Below are 21,468 nucleotides of genomic sequence, written 5' to 3' on the forward strand. Positions count from 1 at the left end.
ATCAAGCAAAATTTTACACATTAAGAATCCAAGAGATGGTCCTAAAGCTCATCCCGTCCATCCCCTGCCTCCATGTAGGAGTGTACCCAAAACAGCCTAGTTGGATGATTAACTCTCACCTCAGTTCTCTCAGGCAGAGAGATTCCCCCACCTTCCTTAGTAACCTGCTGCAGTGTTGAATCACTCGTTCTGTCAGGAAGTTCTTCCTTGGGTCTAACCAAACCCTCATGCTGCGATCTGAGTCCCTCTCTCCTGGTTCTGCCCTCTTTAGAGGTGAATAACCTTTCCACCCAGTTAAAAAAAAACACCCTCTCTGTTTCAGTCTAACCTCCAACTTCCTCGGTTACAATCTTTTCTATGGCTTGGTCCAGATGCATTGTGTGTGTGTGCACGTGTAGATATGCCGGTACAGATGTGCACCTATAGCTCTGCCTCCCCTCGCTTCGCTCACCTTTCACAGAGGGCTGGCGCGGGCACCGAGCCCCTCGAGCTGCACAACAGCGACGGTCTCGGTGTAGCCGGGGCTTCCGGACAACACCGACCTCCCGGACGGGACCTTCCGCACCCTCCCCTTGGACGGCTGGGTGTCCCTCCTCTGATGCCGCTGCAGGTACTCCTTGTAGTTCTTGGAGAGCAGGGTGTACAGGAAGGGGTTGATGCAGCTATTGCCGTAGGCCAGGCAGGTGACCAGGAAATTAACGTAGACGACGGTGGTGCTGCTGCTGTTGCCGTTCCCAGGCACTTGATAGTATATACTGAGCAGCTGCCAGAGCCAGAAGGGGAGAAAGCAAGCCCAGTACGTCAGGATGATGGTGAAGATCATGTACAGAACCTTCTGCCGGGGGCACCTCTTGCCCCTCTCGGCCGGGAGGAAGGCGGAGGTCTGGGATCGCCAGTAGGTCCTGGCCAGCCTGATGTACAGGTAGCAGATGACGAGGCCCGGGGCCAGGATGCAGGTGTGGAAGAGGACGGTGAGGTACACCTTGTAGGCTTCCAGCTGCCAGGTGGGGTGGCACATGCGCTTGGTCACCCCGTCTCGGTGGCTCGTGCGGAGGTCGATGAGGACCGCGGTCGGCAGGGCCAGGAGGAGGGACACCAGCCACACGGAGCAGGTGACCACGCGCCGGTAGGTCCCGGACCGGCCGACGCTGTCCAGGGGCTTCGCCACGGCCAGGTACCTCTCGGTGCTCATGGCCGTGAGGATGAAGATACTGGCGTGCATAGTGAGGAGGTCCAGGCTGAAGAGGATGCGGCAGCCCAGGTCCCCGAAATACCAGTCCTTCAGAAAATATGTGGAGACCACGAAGGGGATGGTGGCCAGGTACAGGAGGTCGGCCAGGGCCAGGTTGACGATGTAGATGGACATGGAGCCTGCCAGCTTGAAGGAGGCGTTGGTGACCACCAGCGTGTAGACGTTGCCCGCCGTGCCCACCACGCACATCGCGGCCAGGACGCAGCCCAGGAAGGAGGTGACCAGGATGTCCCCGGACTCGCTCGGGGCGTCCGACGTGAGGTTGGCCTGGGCGGTGGAGTTGGCCGGGGGCCGGGGCAGGGTGGCTCCTCCTGGGGTGGGCTCCATGGTGCGGCCCCGGTGGCCTCCCTCTGGACGCTCCCTGCGGCTCCTCAACGTCCAGCTGCTGTGCCACCCTGGGGGGCACGCTGGGCGATGGGCAAAAGGTCCCTTTCCAATGGCCCTGACACTCCTCCACGGGCCCCTTTGGACTCCCCCTTTCCGAGGGGCACGGCTGGCCTGCTGACGGGCTCTGTGCCCTGTCTCTACCCCGGTGCTCAGTACATTGCTTGGCACAGAGGAAAGCGCTTAAACAGTGCTACCATTAGCTGGGGAGCGGAATGGAGAACGGGGAGGAAAGGACTTGGACTCTCACCTTGGCATCGTGTTGGAAGCCGTCCTGGGACGGGTGTGGGGGGCAGCTCCGAGGCTCTGGGGGGGTCCGCCGGGATCCGGAAGGCTGGAAGAGGGGGTCGTGTCCGGGCTTGCTCCCCCAAAGAGACGGGGTGTTGAGGGGGTTCCGGGGGTCCCCCGTGGCGAAGCCGAGGGGGGTGCAAGCCGGGGGTCCCGTCGCCCGTCCGTGGGGGGAGGAGAGCGCAAGTAGAGGAGTCTCCCCCGTCCCCCTTGGGAAGCCGCTGAGCCCGGGGAGGGGGAGCCTCGGTCCCCGAGGGGAGGGGGCACCCGAAAACGCCCGCAAATGGCTGGAAGATTAAAGCCAGTCCTTTCCCGCTCCCGCCCCCCGCCTCTCCCGGGGAAGCCACGGCGAAGCTCCTCTACTTCCATTCATTCGTTCCGTCATTCATTCAATCGTACTTATTGAGCGCTTACTGTGTGCAGGGCACTATGCTAAGCTCTTGGAAAGTACAATTCAGCAACAGATGGAGATCGTCCCTGCCCGCAACAGGCTCACAGTCTAGAAGGGGGAGACAGACAACAAAACAAAGCAACCGGAGGGAACAGACCCTGAGACCCTGAGAGAGACAGAACGTCAGGCTACATTCTCTCTTTCCACTCATACCTCCTCCCCGCCGCCCCTGATTTAGTAATAATAATAATGGCATTTATTAAGCGCTTACTACCTGCAAAGCACTGTTCTAAGCGCTGGGGAGGTTACAAGGTGATCAGGTTGTCCCACGGGGGGCTCACAGTTTTAATCTCCATTTTCCAGATGAGGGAACTGAGGCCCAGAGAAGTGAAGCGACTTGCCCAAAGCCACACAGCTGACTAGTGGCGGAGCCGGGATTTGAACCCATGACCTCTGACTCCAAAGCCCGGGCTCTTTCCACTGAGCCATGCTGCTTCCCCTGTTTCCCCATGGAAATCAGCCATGCTGATTTCCCCACACTGTCCTCTCCCGGCTCTGCTCTCAACTCCCCCTTGCGCACTTTACAGATGAGGACTGCTGCGTGACCTTGGGCAAGTCACTTCACTTCTCTGTGCCTCAGTCCCCTAATCTTTAAAATGGAGATTAAGACTGTGAGCCCCATTTGAGACAACCTGATTACCTTGTATCTACCCCGGCGCTTAGAACAGTTTTTGGCAGATAGTAATAATCATCAATCGTATTTATTGAGCGCTTACTGTGTGCAGAGCACTGTACTAAGCGCTTGGGAAGTACAAGTTGGTAACATATAGAGACAGTCCCTACCCAGCAGTGGGCTCACAGTCTAAAAGTAATCTCTTAATAAATACTATCATTATTATTATTATTATTATTTTGAGTCACCGGGGCCAGCTTGGCAGACAGGAGCCTCTGCCTGCTTCCTACCCCGGGGCTCAATGGAAAGAGCCCGGGCTTGGAAGTCAGAGGTCATGGGTTCTAATCCCTGCTCCGCCAATTGTCAGCTGTGTAACCTTGGGCAAGTCACTTTCCTTCTCTGTGCCTCAGTTACCTCATCTGTAAAATGGGGATTAAGACTGTGAGCCTCACATGGGACAACCTGATCACCTTGTATCCTCCCCAGCACTTAGAACAGTGCTTTGCACATAGTAAGCGCTTAACAAATGTTATTATTATTATTATTATTATTATTACTCCTCCCGAGGCTGGACAGCCAGGAGTTCAAATGGAAAGAAAATAAAAACGGGCTGGGGGTGCAGGCCAGATGGATCCAGTCCTTGGTCACCTCTGCTTCCCAACCTGGGTTGGTGGGGGCGAGAGGAGCCCTTGGTCATCCTGGTCCTTGTTCTGCCCGACGGGGGTGATTCAGGATGGCCACCGGGCTCACTCGTGGATGGATCCTGAGGTGGGGCCTGGAAGCAGTGGAAGAAGAAGAAAGGGAAAAGGGGTTCCCACTCCTAGAGCCCTGAGAAAGGAGAGGGGGTTGGGAAAAGAAGAAAGGAAGGAGGCTGGCGGGGGGCAATGTTGCCGAGGAGGACTGGGCAGGGGCTCAGCTAGGCCAAGCAGGCCGCCCTGTCCTGTGCTCGTGCCGTGGCTCTGGAGCTCCACGCACCCCTCAGGGTGAGGTACGGAGGGTCCGGGGCACCCTTGTCTTAGCGATCTCAAGGTACTTTGCACCCATTGCCAGCGGCGGAGGTGTAGCCAAGTCTGGCGAAGAGCACCAAGAGGGCTCATGCCCATTCCCATGCCCAAGATTCAGCCCTTGGACCCTGCCTAGGGATGGTCTAATGAACTCTCCCAACCACTTCTATAGTATTCTGCCCAGAGTTGGCACTCCGTACCCATGGTAAGCTCATTGTGGACAGAGAATGTGTCCACCAACTCTTGTTATATTGTATATCATATATATATATATATATATATATACATATATATATGTATATGCTTCTGTATATTCTTTATATTCTATACAGAATATATATTCTATACAGATAGAATATACATATATTCTATATATTCTCTTATATATTCTATAAATATATATAGCATATATATGTGCTATAACAATAGTAATATCATAACGTAGCGCTTACTATGTGCCAAGCACTGTTCAAAGCGCTGGGGGATATACAAGGTAATCAGGTTGCCCCATATGGGGCTCACAGTCTTAATACCCCTTTTACAGATGAGGTAACCGAGGCACAGAGAATTGAAGTGACTTGCCCAAAGTCACACAGTTGACAAGTGGCGAAGCAGGGATTAGAACCCATGACCTCTGACTCCCAAGCCCGGGCTCTTTCCACTGAGCCACGCTGCTTCTCCTGCTTGTAGACAGGAAAACTGAGATCCGGGGAGAATAAAGGATTTTTTGGTCACATTGCCCAGTGAGGCAAGGGCAGAACTGAAGCAAGGACCCAATTTCCATTACATCAATTTCCATCCTGCTTCCTTGCTCTTAGACTCTGATGCTCCTCTCAAATGGGCAGGTCTCTCCAGCACATCGACCAAAGCCCCTTGTGAGGAACGAAGAGAATCCTCAAGTGGTAGCTATTCAAAAGCTCAGCAGAGAACGTCCTCTCAAGGCTGTAACTATGGGGAGGAGGAGTTTTTGATACTCAAGAATTCTCAGCTCCCTCACCTTGCTCTCTGCTCATGACTTTTCTGTAACAATAGTTCTGTGGGTGAACCCGCCTGGAAACATTCAAGGATTTTTTCTTGATTGAAGATGACACATCCGTCCCATGGCATGAACGTCCAACCAGAGCATATAAATTGCTCCTGAAAATGGACCTGGATGCAGCAGACATGGACCAGTCCACTCCCACCTCTCCCTGGCCACGCTCCACCACTCTCCGATAGAGTGAGGGCTTGGAAGTCAGAATAATAATAATAATAATGATAATAATAATAATAATAATAATAATAATGGCATTTATTAAGCGCTTGCTATGTGCAAAGCACTGTTCTAAGCCCTAGTTCTAATCTCAGCCCCACCATTTGTCTGCTGTGTGGCTTTGGGCAGGTCACTTCACTTCTCAGGGCCCTCAGTTCCCTCATCTGGTGGATTGAGACTGTGAGCCCCATGTGGGACAGGGATTGCGTCCAACCCAATTTGCTCATACCCACCCCAGCATTTAGTACAGTGCCTGGCACATATTAAGCACTTAACAAATATCACAATCGTTATTATTATTTAGGCCCTGGCCACGTCCCACTAACTCTCTGGACTCTGGCCACACCCCATCGTTCTCTGGCCCCTGGCCACCACAGAGAGATGTTCTCTCATTCAGTCATTCAATCGTATTTATTGAGCGCTTACTGTGTGCAGAACACTGTACTGAGCGCTTGGGAAATACAAGTTGGCAACATATAGAGATGGTCCCTACCCAACAGCGGGCTCACAGTCTAGAAGGGGGAGACAGACAACAAAACAAAACATATTAACAAAATAAATAGAATAAATATGTACAAATAAGAGTAATAAATACGTACAAACATATATACACATATACAGGTACTAAGTACTCTCCACCCTTCACTGACCAAAGCCAACCTGGGGAGAGTCTCCTACTACAAGAAAACTTCTGGGTTGTGATTCAACTGTTTGATGGTGCTAGAAGGAAGGAAGGTTTTGGAGTTTGAGAATCTCTGATCGCAATTTTTAATCTCTGATTGCAGGCTTCTTGAGGGCAGGGATTGTGTCCCGTGTAACCTTTAAATGTTCCCAAGCACTCTGTCCACAATAGGTGCTCAATAAATGCTGTGAGTATAGGGATGAATCAATCAATCCATCCATCAATCAATCAATCATACCTACCGTAAGCAGAGCAGTGTAGCAAGTACTTGGGAGAGTATAATAGTAGGCGTGATTCCCGTCCTCATGGAGTTTACCATCTAATGGGGGAGACAGACCCTAAATATATGACAGTTGATGATGATGACATGTGACAGGAGTAGGGTCCTCCCACTTCCAGCCCCCAGCCTTAACGAAAGCCCTTGACAATCCCTTTTGAGGCTAGTCACCGTGGCAACCTGGCTGGGTCAAAAAATGTGATTTTATTTGTTTTGCACCAGTGAACCCCCTTGGGGAAGGGCAGGCCGGTAAAACCTCAGTGGGGGTGGATAGACGCTTCTAGCCGATTTTTAGAGAAGCAGCATGGCCTAGGTGATAGAGCACAGGCCTGAGAGTCAGAAGGTCATGGGTTCTAATCCTGGCTCCACCACTTGTCTGTTGTGTGACCTTGGGCAAGTCACTTCACTTCTCTGTGCCTCAGTTCCCTCATCTGTAAAATGGGGATTAAGACTGTGAGCCATATGGGGACAGGGCCTGTGTCTAACCTGATTACCTTGTATCTACCCCAGCGCTTAGAACGGTGCCTGGCACATATTAAGTGCCTAACAAATACCATAATTATAATTATTATTATTTCAGTAACGTTTATTGAGCTCCTACCGTGTGCAGATCACTGTACTAAGTACTTAGGAAAGTACAACAGGGGAACAGAGAGGCCTAGTGGAAAGAGCACAGGCTTGGGAGTAACAGAACCTGGGTTCTAATCCCGGCTCCACCACTTGTCTGCTGTGAGGCCTTGGGCAAAACATTTAACTTCTCTCTGCCTCAGTTTCCTCATCTGTAAAAATGGGTGTTCAATGCCTGTTCTCCTTCCTACTTAGACTGTGAGCTCCATGTGGGACAGGGACTGTTTCCAACCTGATCAACTTGTTATCTAACCCAATGCTTAGAACAGTAGGTGAGACATAGAAGCGTGGACAGGGAACGTGACTACCAACTCTGTTGTATTCATTCTTTCAATCGTATTTATTGAGCGCTCACTGCATGCAAAGCACTGCACTAAGCGCTTGGGAGAGTACAATGTAACAACAAACTGACACATTCCCTGCTCACAACGAGCTCACAGTCTAGAACAGGAAGTGCCCAATAAATACCATTGATTGAATTAACAAATACAATAGTAGTGATAATAATAAGTAAAAGACACACTCCCTCTCCTGAAGAACTTACAGTCTCTGCTCGTTTCCAAAATGGATTTACACCAGGTAGAATATGGAACTCTCCTGGTTCTGGGCTTTACAAGACACAGCTGCCTGTTCACCTGAGAAACAGTCAGAGGCACCTCCTCACCTGACTCGCCTTAACCCAATGTGGCACGGCAACAGCCAAGGTAGCTCCAGCTCTCTAGTCCTAGAGCTCTGCCCTTCACCACCACCACCTCATAACTGCCGCCGTCCAAAGCGAACCATTTGCAGTTTCTGCCCGTCTTCTACTGCGTCCGTCTAGGCCGGAATGGAAGGCTCCGTCACTCTCAGATGCCTGAGCCCTTCAAGATGAGGTAAATCTGCAACTATTACGATCCTTGCCCCTCCGTGGGTACGGAGAGGTGACGTTGCTTTACATCTTTTAACCCAGTTGATCAATCAAAGGTGTTTATTGAGTGCTCACTGTGTGCAGAGCGCTTGGGCGATTACAGGACAAGAGTTGGTAGGTATGTTCCCTGCCCACATCAAGCTTACAGACTAGAGGAGACAACTCCTCGGAGACAATACAGATTTCAGAAGAACAGTACTCTTCCGGTGACGGTGTTTCAGTGAAGGAAAGGGCTGTGGAAGGGAAATAGAGGGAGTGGCCTCTGTAGTGTCCCTGGGGTCCAGAGGGATGAATCAGGTTGGGGAGGCAGATCTTGAGCCCTGGAGGCATCTTGCTAAGACCACGGCTTCTTTGCCCTGTTGTTCCCTCTGAGCCCCAGAAGTTCGTGCAGGAGGGAGTCTCCTGGCAGCTCTTGTTTTGTTTTCTTCAAGCACCTGAGCTTCCCCCCAGTAGCATCCTGAACCAAAATCTTTATTGCCTGAAGTCAGAGACTCCCTGGGGATTAAGCTGACTTTTAGGCAGCAATGGATTAATCCGTGCTGTAGAGTCAATTCTCTGAAAGATTTACCTTTAAGAGCTTGGTTTTTCCAAATGGAAGCAGAGAAGAGATCTTAAGAGGTCATCTGTTCTATCCCCTTGCCTCGGAAAGGTCTTATGAGGTCACCTTTTCCATTCCCCTACATCTGAAAGGAAAGCTGTAGGATCATCTAAGATCAGCTCTTGGAGGGAAACTTGTGAGGTTATCTGACCTATCCTCTGCTTCTGGGTACAACCCTCAACAACCACCTAGATTTCACTGTTTCGTTTTGAAAGATCTCCAGGAAAAGAAATTCCACATCCTCCTCAGTCACCCCTCTTTCAGGCTCTACACCTCTCACTGTGAAATAACCAATGGCCGTCTAGGGAAGGCTGTTGAACAGGGCATAAAGATAAAGACTAGGGAATGGCAGAATATTAATGAGGCTGGGAATAAAAAGAAATCCATGGACCTCTTCCTGCTCTCTATAGCACACTGTGATCTTGCTTTGCTTAAGGTTTATTCTTCCTCCGCTTTGCTGGACCAGGGGACAAATTATGTGTCCACGTAAGGCAGAGACTTCCTGTAATGCTTTGAGTGATTCAGACCGAAGGTAATCTAAGCCAAATCCTAGGAACCAGGACTGCTGGGTCCAAACCCTGCCTCTCCGGGTGACCTTGGAAACATCCCCACCTCTGTGAGCCTCGGCCTCTCTGGCTCTAAAATGGAGAGCCCCTCCCAGGACCTGTTGCTCCCTAGTTCAATCAATCAATCATTTTTATTGAGCAGTTACTATGTGCAGAGCACTGTACTAAGTGCTTGGGAGAGTAATAATAATAATAATGGTACTTGTTCATTCATTCACTCATAATAATAATGGTGGCATTTATTAAGCGCTTACTATGGGCAAAGCACTGTTCTAAGCACTGGGGAGGTTACAAGGTGATCAGGTTGTCCCATGAGGGGCTCACAGTCTTAATCCCCATTTTACAGATGAGGGAACTGAGGCCCAGAGAAGTGAAGTGACTTGCCCAAAGTCACACAGCTGACAATTGGTGGAGCTGGGATTTGAACCCATGACCTCTGACCCCAAAGCCCGGGCTCTTTTCCACTGAGCCACGCTGCTTCTCTAATCATATTTATTGAGCGCTTACTGTGTGCAGAGCAGTATACTAAGTGCAGTATACTACTATACTGACTCCCAAACCCATGCTCTTTCCTCTAAACCATACAACAGAAGGAGCAGACCTGCCCATAAAGAGCTTACAGTCTAGAGGGATTTTAAGTTTGACTCATCAGCTACTGCATGGACCATCTGAGTGGTTCTAATTGGAGACAGGGAAGAACTGAAGTTCCGAAACCAGCTGGATTAAGAAGTGTCTTGGCCTTCTGGGTAAATTGTGATGTTGCCTGAGTGCTTTTGAATTCCTGGGGATAGCAAGGCATGAGGTAGGATTTTTCTATTTTAAGCTCAGCCTTGGTACTAATAATACTTCTGACATTTCAAGAAGAATGTGCTTCTCACACAGTGTGATGAGGGTCTAAGGGGCATGAAGTCCTTTCTTTTCTTTTTTTCTTTAAATGTATTTGTTAAGCACTGTTTTAAGCGCTGGAGTAGATACAAGTTAATCAGGTTGGTCACGGTCCAAGTCCCAAGCGGGGCTCATAGTCTTAATCCTCTTTTTACAGATGAGGTAACTGAGGTCCAGAGAAGTAAAGTGACTTGCCCAGAGTCACACGGCGGACAAGTGGCAGAGCGAGGATTAGAAACCCGTGCTCTATGCACTGGGCGATGCTGTTTCTCACTGTTGTTTTCTGCTATTTATGAAAAGGGAGGGTACGAATTTTAGCAGGTGCCATTATCATCCCTGCCAATATCACCATTATATTCCACCACCACCACTACCATCCCTACCACCTTCACTATCATCACTAAGCCCTGAGTTTTTTGCTAAGTTTCCTTTTCTCTCAAGGAGTGCCATGTGGTGGAATAATAATAATAATAATGATGATGGCATTTGTTAAGCGCTTACTATGTGCAGAGCACTGTTCTAAGTGCTGGGGGGGGATACAAGGTGATCAAGTTGTCCCACGTGGGGCTCACAGTCAATCCCCATTTTACATGTGAGGTAACTGAGGCTCAGAGAAATTAAGTGACTTGCCCAAGGTCACACAGCAGACATGTGGCGGAATTCGAACCCATGACCTCTGACTCCAAAGCCCGTGCTCCTTCCACTGAGCCACGCTGCTTCTCAAGAAGTAGTAATAGGGGTAGTAATATTTATTAAGCACTTACTATGTGCAGAGCACAGTACTAAGCACTGAGAAAGAATGCATAGGTAGGAATTACACATGGTACCTGGCCCTCAGGGGACCACAATCTAAAAATATAAGTGGGAAAGGGGTGCTGGTAATAGACACATAAGGAAAGATGAAACAAAACACTAAGACAGCTTAAAAGACACAGAGACACAAAGTAAAACAATAGACTCAGGGGAGGCAAATAGTTCATGTTCCCTGACAGATGGAGAAACTGAGGCATTAGCAAAGCTATCAAGGCTCACTAAGGTCACACATCAAGCAATTGGCAGAGCTGGGGTAAGAACCCAGATCCTCTGACCTCCAGACTCCCTGCTTTTTCCACTAGGCCATACTACTTCTCTTTCTTTTTAAGTGGCAGTGGAATCTTTGGAGGGAGTGTATGAAGGTTGTCCTCTTTGACACCCAACTGTATGGCTAGATACATACCATCTAACATCCCTTAGGGAAGCAGTGTGGCCTAGGGGGCAGAGCACAAGCCTGGGAGTCAGAAGGACCTGGGTTCTAATCCTGGCTCCACCACTTGTCTGCTGAGTGACTCTGGGCAAGTCACTTAATATCTCTGTGCCTCAGTTCTCTCATCTGTAAAATGATGATTAAAACTATGAGCCCCCATGTAGGACAGGGACCGTATCCAACTTGATTAGCTTGTATCTACCCCAGCACTTAGAACAATGCTTGACATATAGAAAGTGCTTAAAAAAATCATTATCATTAAGCACTCAATAAATACAATTGAATGAATGAATGAATATTATCCCTAACTCTGTGGTACTCTCCCAGGGCTTATCGCAGTGCCCTGCGCACAGCAGGCATTCAATCAGTATGAGTCAGGGTCTTTGGGGGATCTATTTCTCAGTGGCATTTTAAAATTTCTTAAATTGAGCACAGGACCTGACAGATTTGATCAGAAACTTTGGTTACCAAGGCACTTAAAGATGGCATTTGGGATCACAGAAATCCATCAGTCAATCAATCAATCATACTTATTGAGTGCTTACTATGTGCAGAGTACTCTACTAAGCGCTTGGGAACGTACAATATAACGATGTAAGGTGTTTTTAGGAGAGGGGAGACATGGATCTGTTTGAAAGCAGGAGAGAAGGAGTCATCAGAGAGTGAGCAGATGACATTCCCTGCCCACCAGGAGCTTATAGTCTGGAGGGAGAGACAGGCATTAAAATAAATGACCAATCTGGTCTTTAAGTGCTGTGGGGCTGAGGGTGGGGTGAATAAAAAGCATAAATCCAAATACAAGGGTGATGAGGAAGGGAGAGGGATATGGGATATGAAGGCTTCTTCGGGGAAGGCTCCAGGAGGAGATGTGCTTTTAATAAGGCTTTGAAGGTGGGGTGATTGATGATCCTTCAGCTATGAAGGGGGAGGGAATTCCAGGCCAGAGGCAGGATATGGGCAAGGGGACAGTGAGAAAGAGGAGACAAATACAGTGAGTAGGTTGGCATTAGAAGAGCAGAGTGCACGTGCTGGGTAGTAGTGGGAAATCAGCGAGGTAAGTAAGGTAGGAGGAGGCAAGCCAATTGACTACTTTCCAGGTGATTGAGTGCTTTAAAATCAGCGGTAAGGAGTTTCTCTGATGAGGTGGTGGATGGGCAACCCTGGAGGTTCTTGAAGAGTGGGAAAACATAGTGCTGAACATTCTTTTAGAAAAATGATCTGGGTAGCCGAGTGAAGAAAGTATGGACTGGAGAGATGAAGAACAGGAGGCAGGGAGGCCAGCAAGGAAACTGAAGCAGTAGTTAAGGTGGGAGTTTGGAAAGAAATGGTAAGAGGAAGACTGGGAGAAAGCAGGATGGTGCCGTGGGGTCAAGGGAAGGTGTCTTTAGGAGAGGGAAGACATGAATGTGTTTGAAAGCAGAGGAGAAGGCGTTATCAGAGTAAGCAGTTAAAGATGATGGTCAAGGAGGGAAGAAGAGTGGCCACGTGGGTCTCTATAAGGTGTGAAGGGATGGGGTCGGAGACAGGCCCAGGTTAAGATACTACTTCCTCCAGGAGATTGCTAGTGTCTCCTGGACAAACTCTTGCCCTTCAGAACTCCCACCTGAATTGAGACAGCCATATTGACGGTAGAGTCCATTTCATAAATTCTCTAACATGTCACTGAAGGACTGCCCAACCAGCAACCATTTTTAAGGCTCAAATTCAGCAGGTAATCATATAGATAGGGGTCAGTATGGGGTTTATTTGCTATTCATTCATTCATTCAATCATATTTATTGAGCGCTTACTGTGTGCGGGGCACTGTACTAAGCGCTTGGGAAGTACAAGTTGGCAACATATAGAGACAGTCCCTACCCAACAGCGGGCTCACAGTCTCGAAGGGGGAGACAGACAACAAAACACTAACAAAATAAAATAAATAGAACAGTAAACATGTGCAAGTAAAATAAATAGCTGTCCATTAGGGACTCCTGATCAGGGAGCTGCAGGCATCACAGACTGTTCATCCAGTTCTCAAAAGATGGCAACCCCCTCTCAGCTCAACTGACACACATACCCCAGGACGTTACTCCCAGCGTGCCCTTTGACCTGTTCAAAGGCTCAGGGTCCCTCTGATCCCATGGAGGCTCTCCACTCCTCTGAGGGCTATCAAGTCCACTCTTCATCAAGTTGAAAATCTTGATCGTTGGCTTTAAAGCACTCCATCAGCTCTCTCCCTCCTCCTTAGCCACCCTCTTCTCCCACTAGAGCATAGTTCTTACTCTTCATTCCTCCCACACTCACGTTCTCACCGTGCCTCGTTGGTGACCTTCGTACTTCTAATCCTTTGCTCATGCCCTTCCCTGGGCCTGCGAGTTCCCTCCTTTCAAACCCATTATTTTCTCCAAGGCCATTCTGAAATCCTACCTCCTCTGAGAGCCCTTTCCCAATTATTGTAAGCTTATTATAGGCAGGGGACATGTCTGCTAATTCTTTTGTAGTATACTCTCCCAAGCACTTAATACAATGCTCTGCACACAGTCGGCACTCAATAAGTATGACTGAATGAATGAATGCAGTGAATAAGCTGGTAGGCAGGGGTACAGCACAATGTGAAGTGCATGAGTAGCCTTCGCCCACATTAGCCAACTACAGGAAGGACTGTGACTAGAATCCAGTCCTTCCAATTCCCAGAGCAGTGCTCTTTCATAATAATAATGGTATTTGTTAAGCGCTTACTATGTGCCAAGCACTGTACTAAGCGCTTTCCTCTGACCAGCAGCAGGGGTCAATAAATGTACTGACTGATTGATTGATTGATGTCATGTTCTGACCCTACTCCCTTGCTGAACAGGTCTATTTCCAGAGGATTGGGAATTCAATAACAAGACATCTGAAAGATCAAAAATATGTGTCACTTTGGTAAGCCCAGCCCCTTGGCCACAGGCCTGTACTGGCTGGGAGACAAGGGAGGAAAAAAAAGGATGAATTTCTTCATTTGCTGCTCTCTTGATACCTAGTTCCCAATTTAATTAGAACAATTTAATTTCCATCTGCTCAAATGGGAACTTCTCACCTCCTGTCACACATTAATGAGTTTACTTTTTCACTCATGTATAAGCAATGGCAAGTTATTTTTGCATAATCCAAAGTCTGCAGAATGTGGCAATGACAACTAGATAAAACTCTGGACTAGTTGGATGACTTATATAATGGACTAATGATGTGACAAGTCACTTGTCCCTCTCTGTACCTCAGTTTCCCCAGGATTCACTTCCAGACAACAAGCCCGAGACGATCCCTGGGAGAAGGGAGAGCAATATGATTCCATCCCCTTACATGGCTCTCCTCTTCAGAGGGTAACAGTTTCCAAAGGGACCACATGTAAAAATCCCTGTTTACCATGGTTCTATCTTTATTGAAACATCTTGCTACCCCCTAAATACCAGGGTGCACTGGCATGAAATAATTTGGAAGGCAGAACCCTGATACCACAGAGATACCCCCTTTATCAGCACCAAGCCCTTCCAATCAAGCAAAATTCCTCCTTCTTCATCTTCTTCCTCCTCTTCTTCCTCCTCCTTTTTTCTTCTACATCTTCGTCTTCTGTTTTCTTCTTCTTCTCCTCCTCCTTCTCCTCCTTCTCTCCTTCTCCTTACCTTTCTCCTCCTTGTAAACACTTTTGTGTCAAGCATTTTTCTAAGCGCTGAATGCTGTTCATTCCCAGAAATTAATTTAAGCCAGACCCAATGCCATGTTCTCTGACCCTTTCCTCATCCCCACTGCCCTTCTTCCCCAGCCCCAAGCAGGGGCAATCACAGGTGCAGTAGTCCCCCAAGTTAACCACAGTTCAAAAAGTTCAGGCTGCAGCCCTCTTTGTACTTTCTTAGCAGCCTGCAAATTACGTATCAAGCTCTGAATTACTTTTCTGATTACTTTTGAATCTCTCCAAAGAACCTCTTCCCCAAATTGCTGACCCAGGTATTGTTCATGCTAATTTGCCAAAACAACAAGGTGCAGGCTTCTTTAGTATTTTTAAAGGCTTACTGTGTTAAAGCACTGTACTATAATTATAATTATGGTATTTGTTAAGCATTTACTATGAGTCAAGCACTGTACTAAGCGCTGGGAGAGAATACACAGGTAGGAATAAGACACGGTCCCTGGTCCTTCTTGGGGTTCACAATCTAAGAGGAACTCTAATTGCTCTGAAAGAGACATCCCAATAGTCTTAAAACTTTCTTGGCATTTTCTTGGCTTCCCTTGCTTTTACTTTATCCCCTCAAGGGGAACAGAGCACAAGGGAAAACAACTGACACCAAATCGCCAGGCACAAGACTTCAGAGGAAAGGAAAAGTGGTCTGCACACAGTAAGCGCTCAATAAATATGACTGAACGAATGAATATTGTTTTTACTTCAGCCCAGAGCCCCACCTTCTGGTTAAAACTTTGAGGTACTGTACTGTATACGCTCATGATGATGATGATGATGACAGCGACGACAACGTAGACGACAACGATGTCTTCTGTTGGGAGTGCAGGATGAGCCACAGTCCCAAGTCCTGCGCAAAGGAGTTGACTGTAGCGCTAGCTGTCGCACGGAGAAGTTTCCACTCTCTCTCCAAAAGCCCTTTGGAAATAAGGGAACACAGAGAAACTGAAAAGTTAGCCGACCCGGGTCACAGTTTGGCCCAGGCTCGTAATCTCCCTGGGTGGGGTTTTTAGGAGGGGAAAATGGTAAAAGTTTATCCCCTCCAGGAAGGCTTTCTCTGTTTGCCCACCCTATTTACCTTCTGTGTCACCTAAGCACTTAAGCCTGTACCCCTTAAGCACTTTAAGCACTCCCAGCCCCACAGCACTTAGGTACATATCTTAATACTCTGCTGCTTCTCCTGTGTGTAATTTATTGTAATGCTTGTCTCCCTGACTAGATTGTAACCTATTTGCAGGCAACTCTATTGTATTATACTCTCCCAAGTGCTTAGTAATGCGCTGCACCCAACAAGGGCTCAATAAATACCATTGATTTATTGATTGATTGGCAGATTTCAAAGAGCTAATACCAGAAAGTTGCCATCTGGTGTTTTGCTTTTTTTAAAAAAAAGGTATTTGTTAAATTCTGGTTATGTCCCAGGCACTGTATTAGATCATCAGGATAGACACAGTCCTAGTCACAGCTTTTATTCCCATCTTACAGATGAGGTAACTGAGGCACAGGAACATCGAGTGACCTGTCCAAGATCTCACAGCAGATAAGTGGTGGAACTGGGATTAGAACCCAGGTCCTTTGACTCTCAGGCCTGGATTCTTTCCACTAGGACACATTGCTTTTCTTTGCAGCCCTGACTGGAAACTCTCAGGTCTTCTCAGAGACCTAGAAGGAGCAAATCTGGAAATCTGGCTCAAAGGCTGGGAAGGACCATTGCCCCTGTAGTCCCTTTAGGCTGGTGTAGTGGATACACAATGGGCATGGGAGTCAAAAGGTTGTGGGTTCTAATCCCAGTTCTGCAACTTGTCTGCTGTGTGACCTTGGCTACGTCACTTCACTTCTCTTTACTTCAGGTACCTCATCTGTAAAATGGAGATTGAGACTGTGAGCCCCATGTGGGACAAGGACTGTGTCCAACCCGACTTGCTCGTATCCACCCCAGCTCTTAGTACAGTGCCTGGCACATAGTAAGCGCTTAACAAATACCACAATTCTTATTGGCACCTATGGATGAGAGATAAAAGCTGCTAGGATTCATTCAGGTAGCCCCATTTAAAGCTATGCTTCATGAAATGGTCTTCTCTGTAGCCCCAGGGACAATACAGATTCTCTTTCCATGCAGTTCTGCCATTGATTTTAACCCTGTCGTGTCCTTCTGGATTGTCTCTATTTCTGTATTGTACTTAGTCCAGTGCTCTGCACACAGTAGGCACTCAATAAATACGATTGAATGAATGAATAAAGCATCACAGAAATGTACTTGATTGGACGGGACCTAAACTTCTAGACTGTGAGCCCGTTGTAGTCAGGGATTGTCTCTATCTGTTGCTGAATTGTACTTTCCAAGTGCTTAGTCCAGTGCTCTGCACACAGTAAGCGCTCAACAGAGAAGCAGCATGGCTCAGTGGAAAGAGCCCGGGCTTGGGAGTCAGAGGTCATGGGTTCTAATCCCGGCTCTGCCGCTTGTCAGCGATGTGACTTTGGGCAAGTCACTTAACTTCTCTGTGCCTCAGTTACCTCATCTGTTAAAGGGGGATTAAAGCTGTGAGCCCCATGTGGGACAACCTGATCACCTTGCTTTGCACATAGTAAGTGCTTAACAAATACCATTATTATTATTATTATTAATAAACACGATTGAATGCATAAACCGTGGGCCTGTTTTCCTCTATCACCTGCAGTTTCCCGTCTTCACCTGCAGGTGGCACCCCAGATCTCAGCCGCATTTAATAATAATAATAATAATAATAATAATAATGTTGGTATTTGTTAAGCGTTTACTATATGCAAAGCACTGTTCTAAGCGCTGGGGGTAACACAAGGAGATGAGGTTGTCCCATGTGGAGCTCACAGTCTTAATCCCCATTTTACAGATGAGGGAACTGAGGCACAGAGAAGTGAATTGACTTGCCCAAGGTCACACAGCAGACATGTGGGGGAGGCGGGATTCGAACCCATGACCTCTGACTCCCAAGCCCACACTCTTTCCACTGAGCCACGCTGCTTCTATTATTATTATTATTATTATTATTATTATTTCCAGACCATCTGAACCCGGCCCAGAAAGTCACCTGAGTGACTCAGGCTAGAGATGCCCAAAGGGTCAGGGGCTGCCTTAGGCCCGGAATTCAGTAGTCCTTACCTCTTTGGCCAAGTCTTTGGACTCTCCAAGACCACACTGCTTCCCTAGGCAACGACCCTCCATTTAGTCCTGTTAAAGAAACAGCAACAACTGGAAATAGCTGCAACACTAATAATAACAATATTAGCAATAATAATGATGGCATTTGTTAAGCACTCACTATGTGCCCAGCACTGTTCTCATAATCAGGTTGTCCCACGTGGGGCTCACAGTCTCAATCCCTCTTTTACAGATGAGGTAACTGAGGCGCAGAAAGTCACACAGCTGACAAGATTGGAACCCACGACCCCTGTCTCCCAAGCCCATGCTCTTTCCATCATCATCATCAATCGTATTTATTGAGCGCTTACTATGTGCAGAGCACTGTACTAAGTGCTTGGGAAGTACAAATTGGCAACATATAGAGACAGTCCCTACCCAACATTGGGCTCACAGTGTAAAAGGATATCAAAAGATGATGTTTCCACTAAGCCACGCTGCTTCTCAGGGACGGTGACCCTATTTTAGATGTCGTCAGCAAATAGTGCTTCTTGGAAACTGGCAGGACTTCCAGTTTGGGGAGTGGACGGTGAAGCCAGCTGAAAACAGAGTGGCATTCAGGAGGCCATAGTAATAAAAATCACACTTTCGATGTGTTTCAGACACCCTAAGATGATGGGAGACTCCATTTAATGATGGGCTGTTCCATCCTGCCTGAGGAGTTCAGAAGAGAATTATTATCCCTGTTTTGTGCCCAGGAAAAAGCATCAGTAAGATATCCACACACAGATGGACAATAATTTTAAAGCACTCAGCGTAAATAATTTAATAAAATGATTCCCATCATCATTAAATGACACTAGTAAGCATCTAGTAAGCAGTAGCGCTGGACCGGGCGCTACAGAGAAGCAGTGTGGTTCAGTGGAAAGAGCCCGGGCTTGGGAATCAGAGGTCATGGGTTCTAATCCCGGCTCCGCCACTTGTCAGCTGGGTGACTTTGGGCAAGTCACTTAACTTCTCTGTACCTCAGTTCCCTCATCTGTAAAATGGGGATTAAGACTGTGAGCCCCACGTGGGACAATCTGATCACCTTGTATCCCCCCCCAACGCTTAGAACAGTGATTCACACTTAGTAAGCGCTTAACAAATACCATTATCATTATTATTATTACTCAGAACAGGTTGGACACAGTCCTTTAGGTTCTAAGGGCCTTGCATTTTACAGTCAAGTACCTATTAAAAGGAGAGCTAAAATGGGCCACTGTTAAGTTAGATATGGAATAAGATTAAAAATCATTGTGTCATTTATTAGGCACTTATTATGTGCCAAGCCTGCGCTAAACTCCGATGTAGATACATTCCCAGTCCTCCATGGGACTTACAGTCTAAAGGGGAAGGGAGGAAAGAGCAGATATTTAATCCCCAGTCTACAGATAAGAAAAATGAGGGCCAGAGCAGTTGTGTCATCCAAAATCACACAACCTGCTAGTGGTGGAGCTGGGATTAAAATCCAGCTCTCAGTTCTGCCACAACTCATGCTTTTAATGGGGATTTCGGCAAGGACTCAGTTAGAGAATTAAGGAAATTTCTTTCAGTGACAACCGCCTGTCTGGACTTAGTGTGCCAAGGAATGGCTTGTGGGCATGTGCACTACATCAGAACTGGTGATACTACAAAGCCAGTTGTCCCAAACAGTAATAACTCTGGTATTTACTTAAGTTTTTCCATTCTCCTAAGTTTTGCAAGAGGTTTTTGCAACTCTCACATTATAAGAAAACTGGATGGAATTGATTTTCACTCTGTCAGCCCAGAAATCAGTTTCCTCATTTGAGAATGAAGAGAAGGATTTATTTTATAGGCAATTACAAACCTCTTATCCACTGATGATCTTGCATGTACAATTTTTAAAGGGGCAGATACCTGACTATTCTCAGCGGAGCTTGAGTCCTTTCGATCTTCTGTACAACTGCGTTTTAGAGACAGAAGACTTGTAAAAGGATGCACCTTCCCAGCCGAGCTCTCCAGCTACGCTTTCCTGTCTAGCAACTGTTCCCAGATGCTCAGAGCTGCAGCGCATGCTGGCTCTTCTCTTTCCTAGCTATCCAACTCTGACCTCTAATTTTGCTGTTAATCCAGGATTATCGGGCGACTAAATTCCAGTTCAGATTACTTGCTTAACAAATGCCAAACCCAAAATCAAGCATAATGTGGACAGCAGAGATCTTCTGTTGCCATGGAGCATATGGAACCTTGGTTTCACAATTGCCTGATGTCTGTAGGCTGATCCGCTGCTGGCAGAGAAAACTGAATGCAGCCTCACAGTCCCGGAGAACAATTTTGCCAGGCAGACCGTGTCAGTATTACAGACTTAAACTCTGTGCTCATAGGGTAAACGGCATTAGGTTAGGCACAAAAGGATTTCAATTAAATGCAGGAACCTTTGGGAATTCATCTAGAGTAGCTTCGTGTGGAAGGACTTCAAGCGTTCAGCAGGGTTACCAGCTATTCATTTTGAGTGTGGGGGTGAAATTGGTGGTGGTGGGGGAATGTTGAGGATGGAATATTTGTGGGGATGGGGGTCTGGAGACAGACATTTGAGGGGGCTGAAAAAAAGGGAGGTAGGAAAAGAGGGAAGGGAGTAAGAAAGGAGGGGAGAGAGCAGGATGAGGGGAGAAAAGGAGGAAAGGGGAAAGAAAGAAAAAATTACTTCCTCTTTGCTGCTGCTACTTTCTGCTTTTCTGGTTCTCACCAGGTACCTAGGCTAGGGAGCGGTGAGAAGTTAATAATTGTGTTTTTTGTTAAGTGCTTACTATGTGCCAGGCACTGTTCTAAGCATTGGGGTAGATACAGCAAATCGGGTTGGACTCAGTCCCTGTCCCGCATGGGGCTCACAAGCGTAATCCCCATTTTACAGCTGAGGTAACTTAGGCACAGAGAAGGAAGTGACTTGCCCAAGGCCACACAGCAGACAAGTGATGGAGCCGGGTGAAGTTCCTCTTGCCCCAAGACGTGACGCCCTCTGAGGAGGAGCTGTCTGCCCGTGTCGTCCCAACCTGATTCACCGTGGCAGCCCAGGGGATCTATCAGGATTGGGAGTGAGGGGGTGGTCCTTAAGAGCCACTGCAGTGTGGACAACTCATGGGGCCAAACAATCACTACACTCCTTTCTACTGGAATCCACGGGCCTGGCACAGGCAATGTAGCTCCATTGTCATCGCCTCGGAGCCCATTCAGGACCAGAAGGAAAAGCAGTGGTGGCAGGGGTCCTCTTCCTTCTATGGGCAGGGAGAAAATGAGGTAGAGCCACCAGCTCGGCCCCAACTCTTGCCCTTTCCAGCTCTAAGGATGGGGTGACTAGCTCTGCCTGCCCATACAACACTCAAAACTGTGGGGTTAAAGTTAACGTCTTCACTCTCTCAATGCCAACTTCACAAGGGCAAGGACTTCCTTCACCCCCGTGAAGTTGGCACCTGTGGTCTTCATTATGATTTCCACCCTGGGGCACATTTTAGGAGGTCGGATTGGGTCCTCTACCTCCCACCTCAAAGCTAACAATATTTAGAAGCTGCTTAATAAATCATTGGTATTTACTGAGCTCTTACCATGTGCAGAGCACTATATTAAGTG

General features: G+C 47.7%; 1 protein-coding gene and 1 long non-coding RNA gene across 2 annotated transcripts; both read right to left on the reverse strand.

Annotated features, from left to right (window-relative positions):
- Positions 1–454: 454 nt before the first annotated feature.
- Positions 455–1,579, reverse strand: LOC119942900 (urotensin-2 receptor-like). The gene has a single exon (XM_038763941.1). It carries the CDS (start codon positions 1,577–1,579, stop codon positions 455–457), a length of 1,125 nt encoding a protein of 374 aa, XP_038619869.1.
- Positions 1,580–15,435: 13,856 nt separating this feature from the next.
- LOC119942849 lies at positions 15,436–20,018 on the reverse strand. The gene is made up of 3 exons (XR_005455403.1): positions 19,762–20,018; positions 17,863–17,931; positions 15,436–15,641 (listed from the first exon to the last, which is right to left on the reverse strand). It is a non-coding gene; the product is annotated as an uncharacterized LOC119942849 (long non-coding RNA).
- Positions 20,019–21,468: the final 1,450 nt, after the last annotated feature.

This window comes from Tachyglossus aculeatus, chromosome 21 (assembly GCF_015852505.1).
Source record: "Tachyglossus aculeatus isolate mTacAcu1 chromosome 21, mTacAcu1.pri, whole genome shotgun sequence".
Classification (NCBI taxonomy): Eukaryota; Metazoa; Chordata; class Mammalia; order Monotremata; family Tachyglossidae; genus Tachyglossus; species Tachyglossus aculeatus.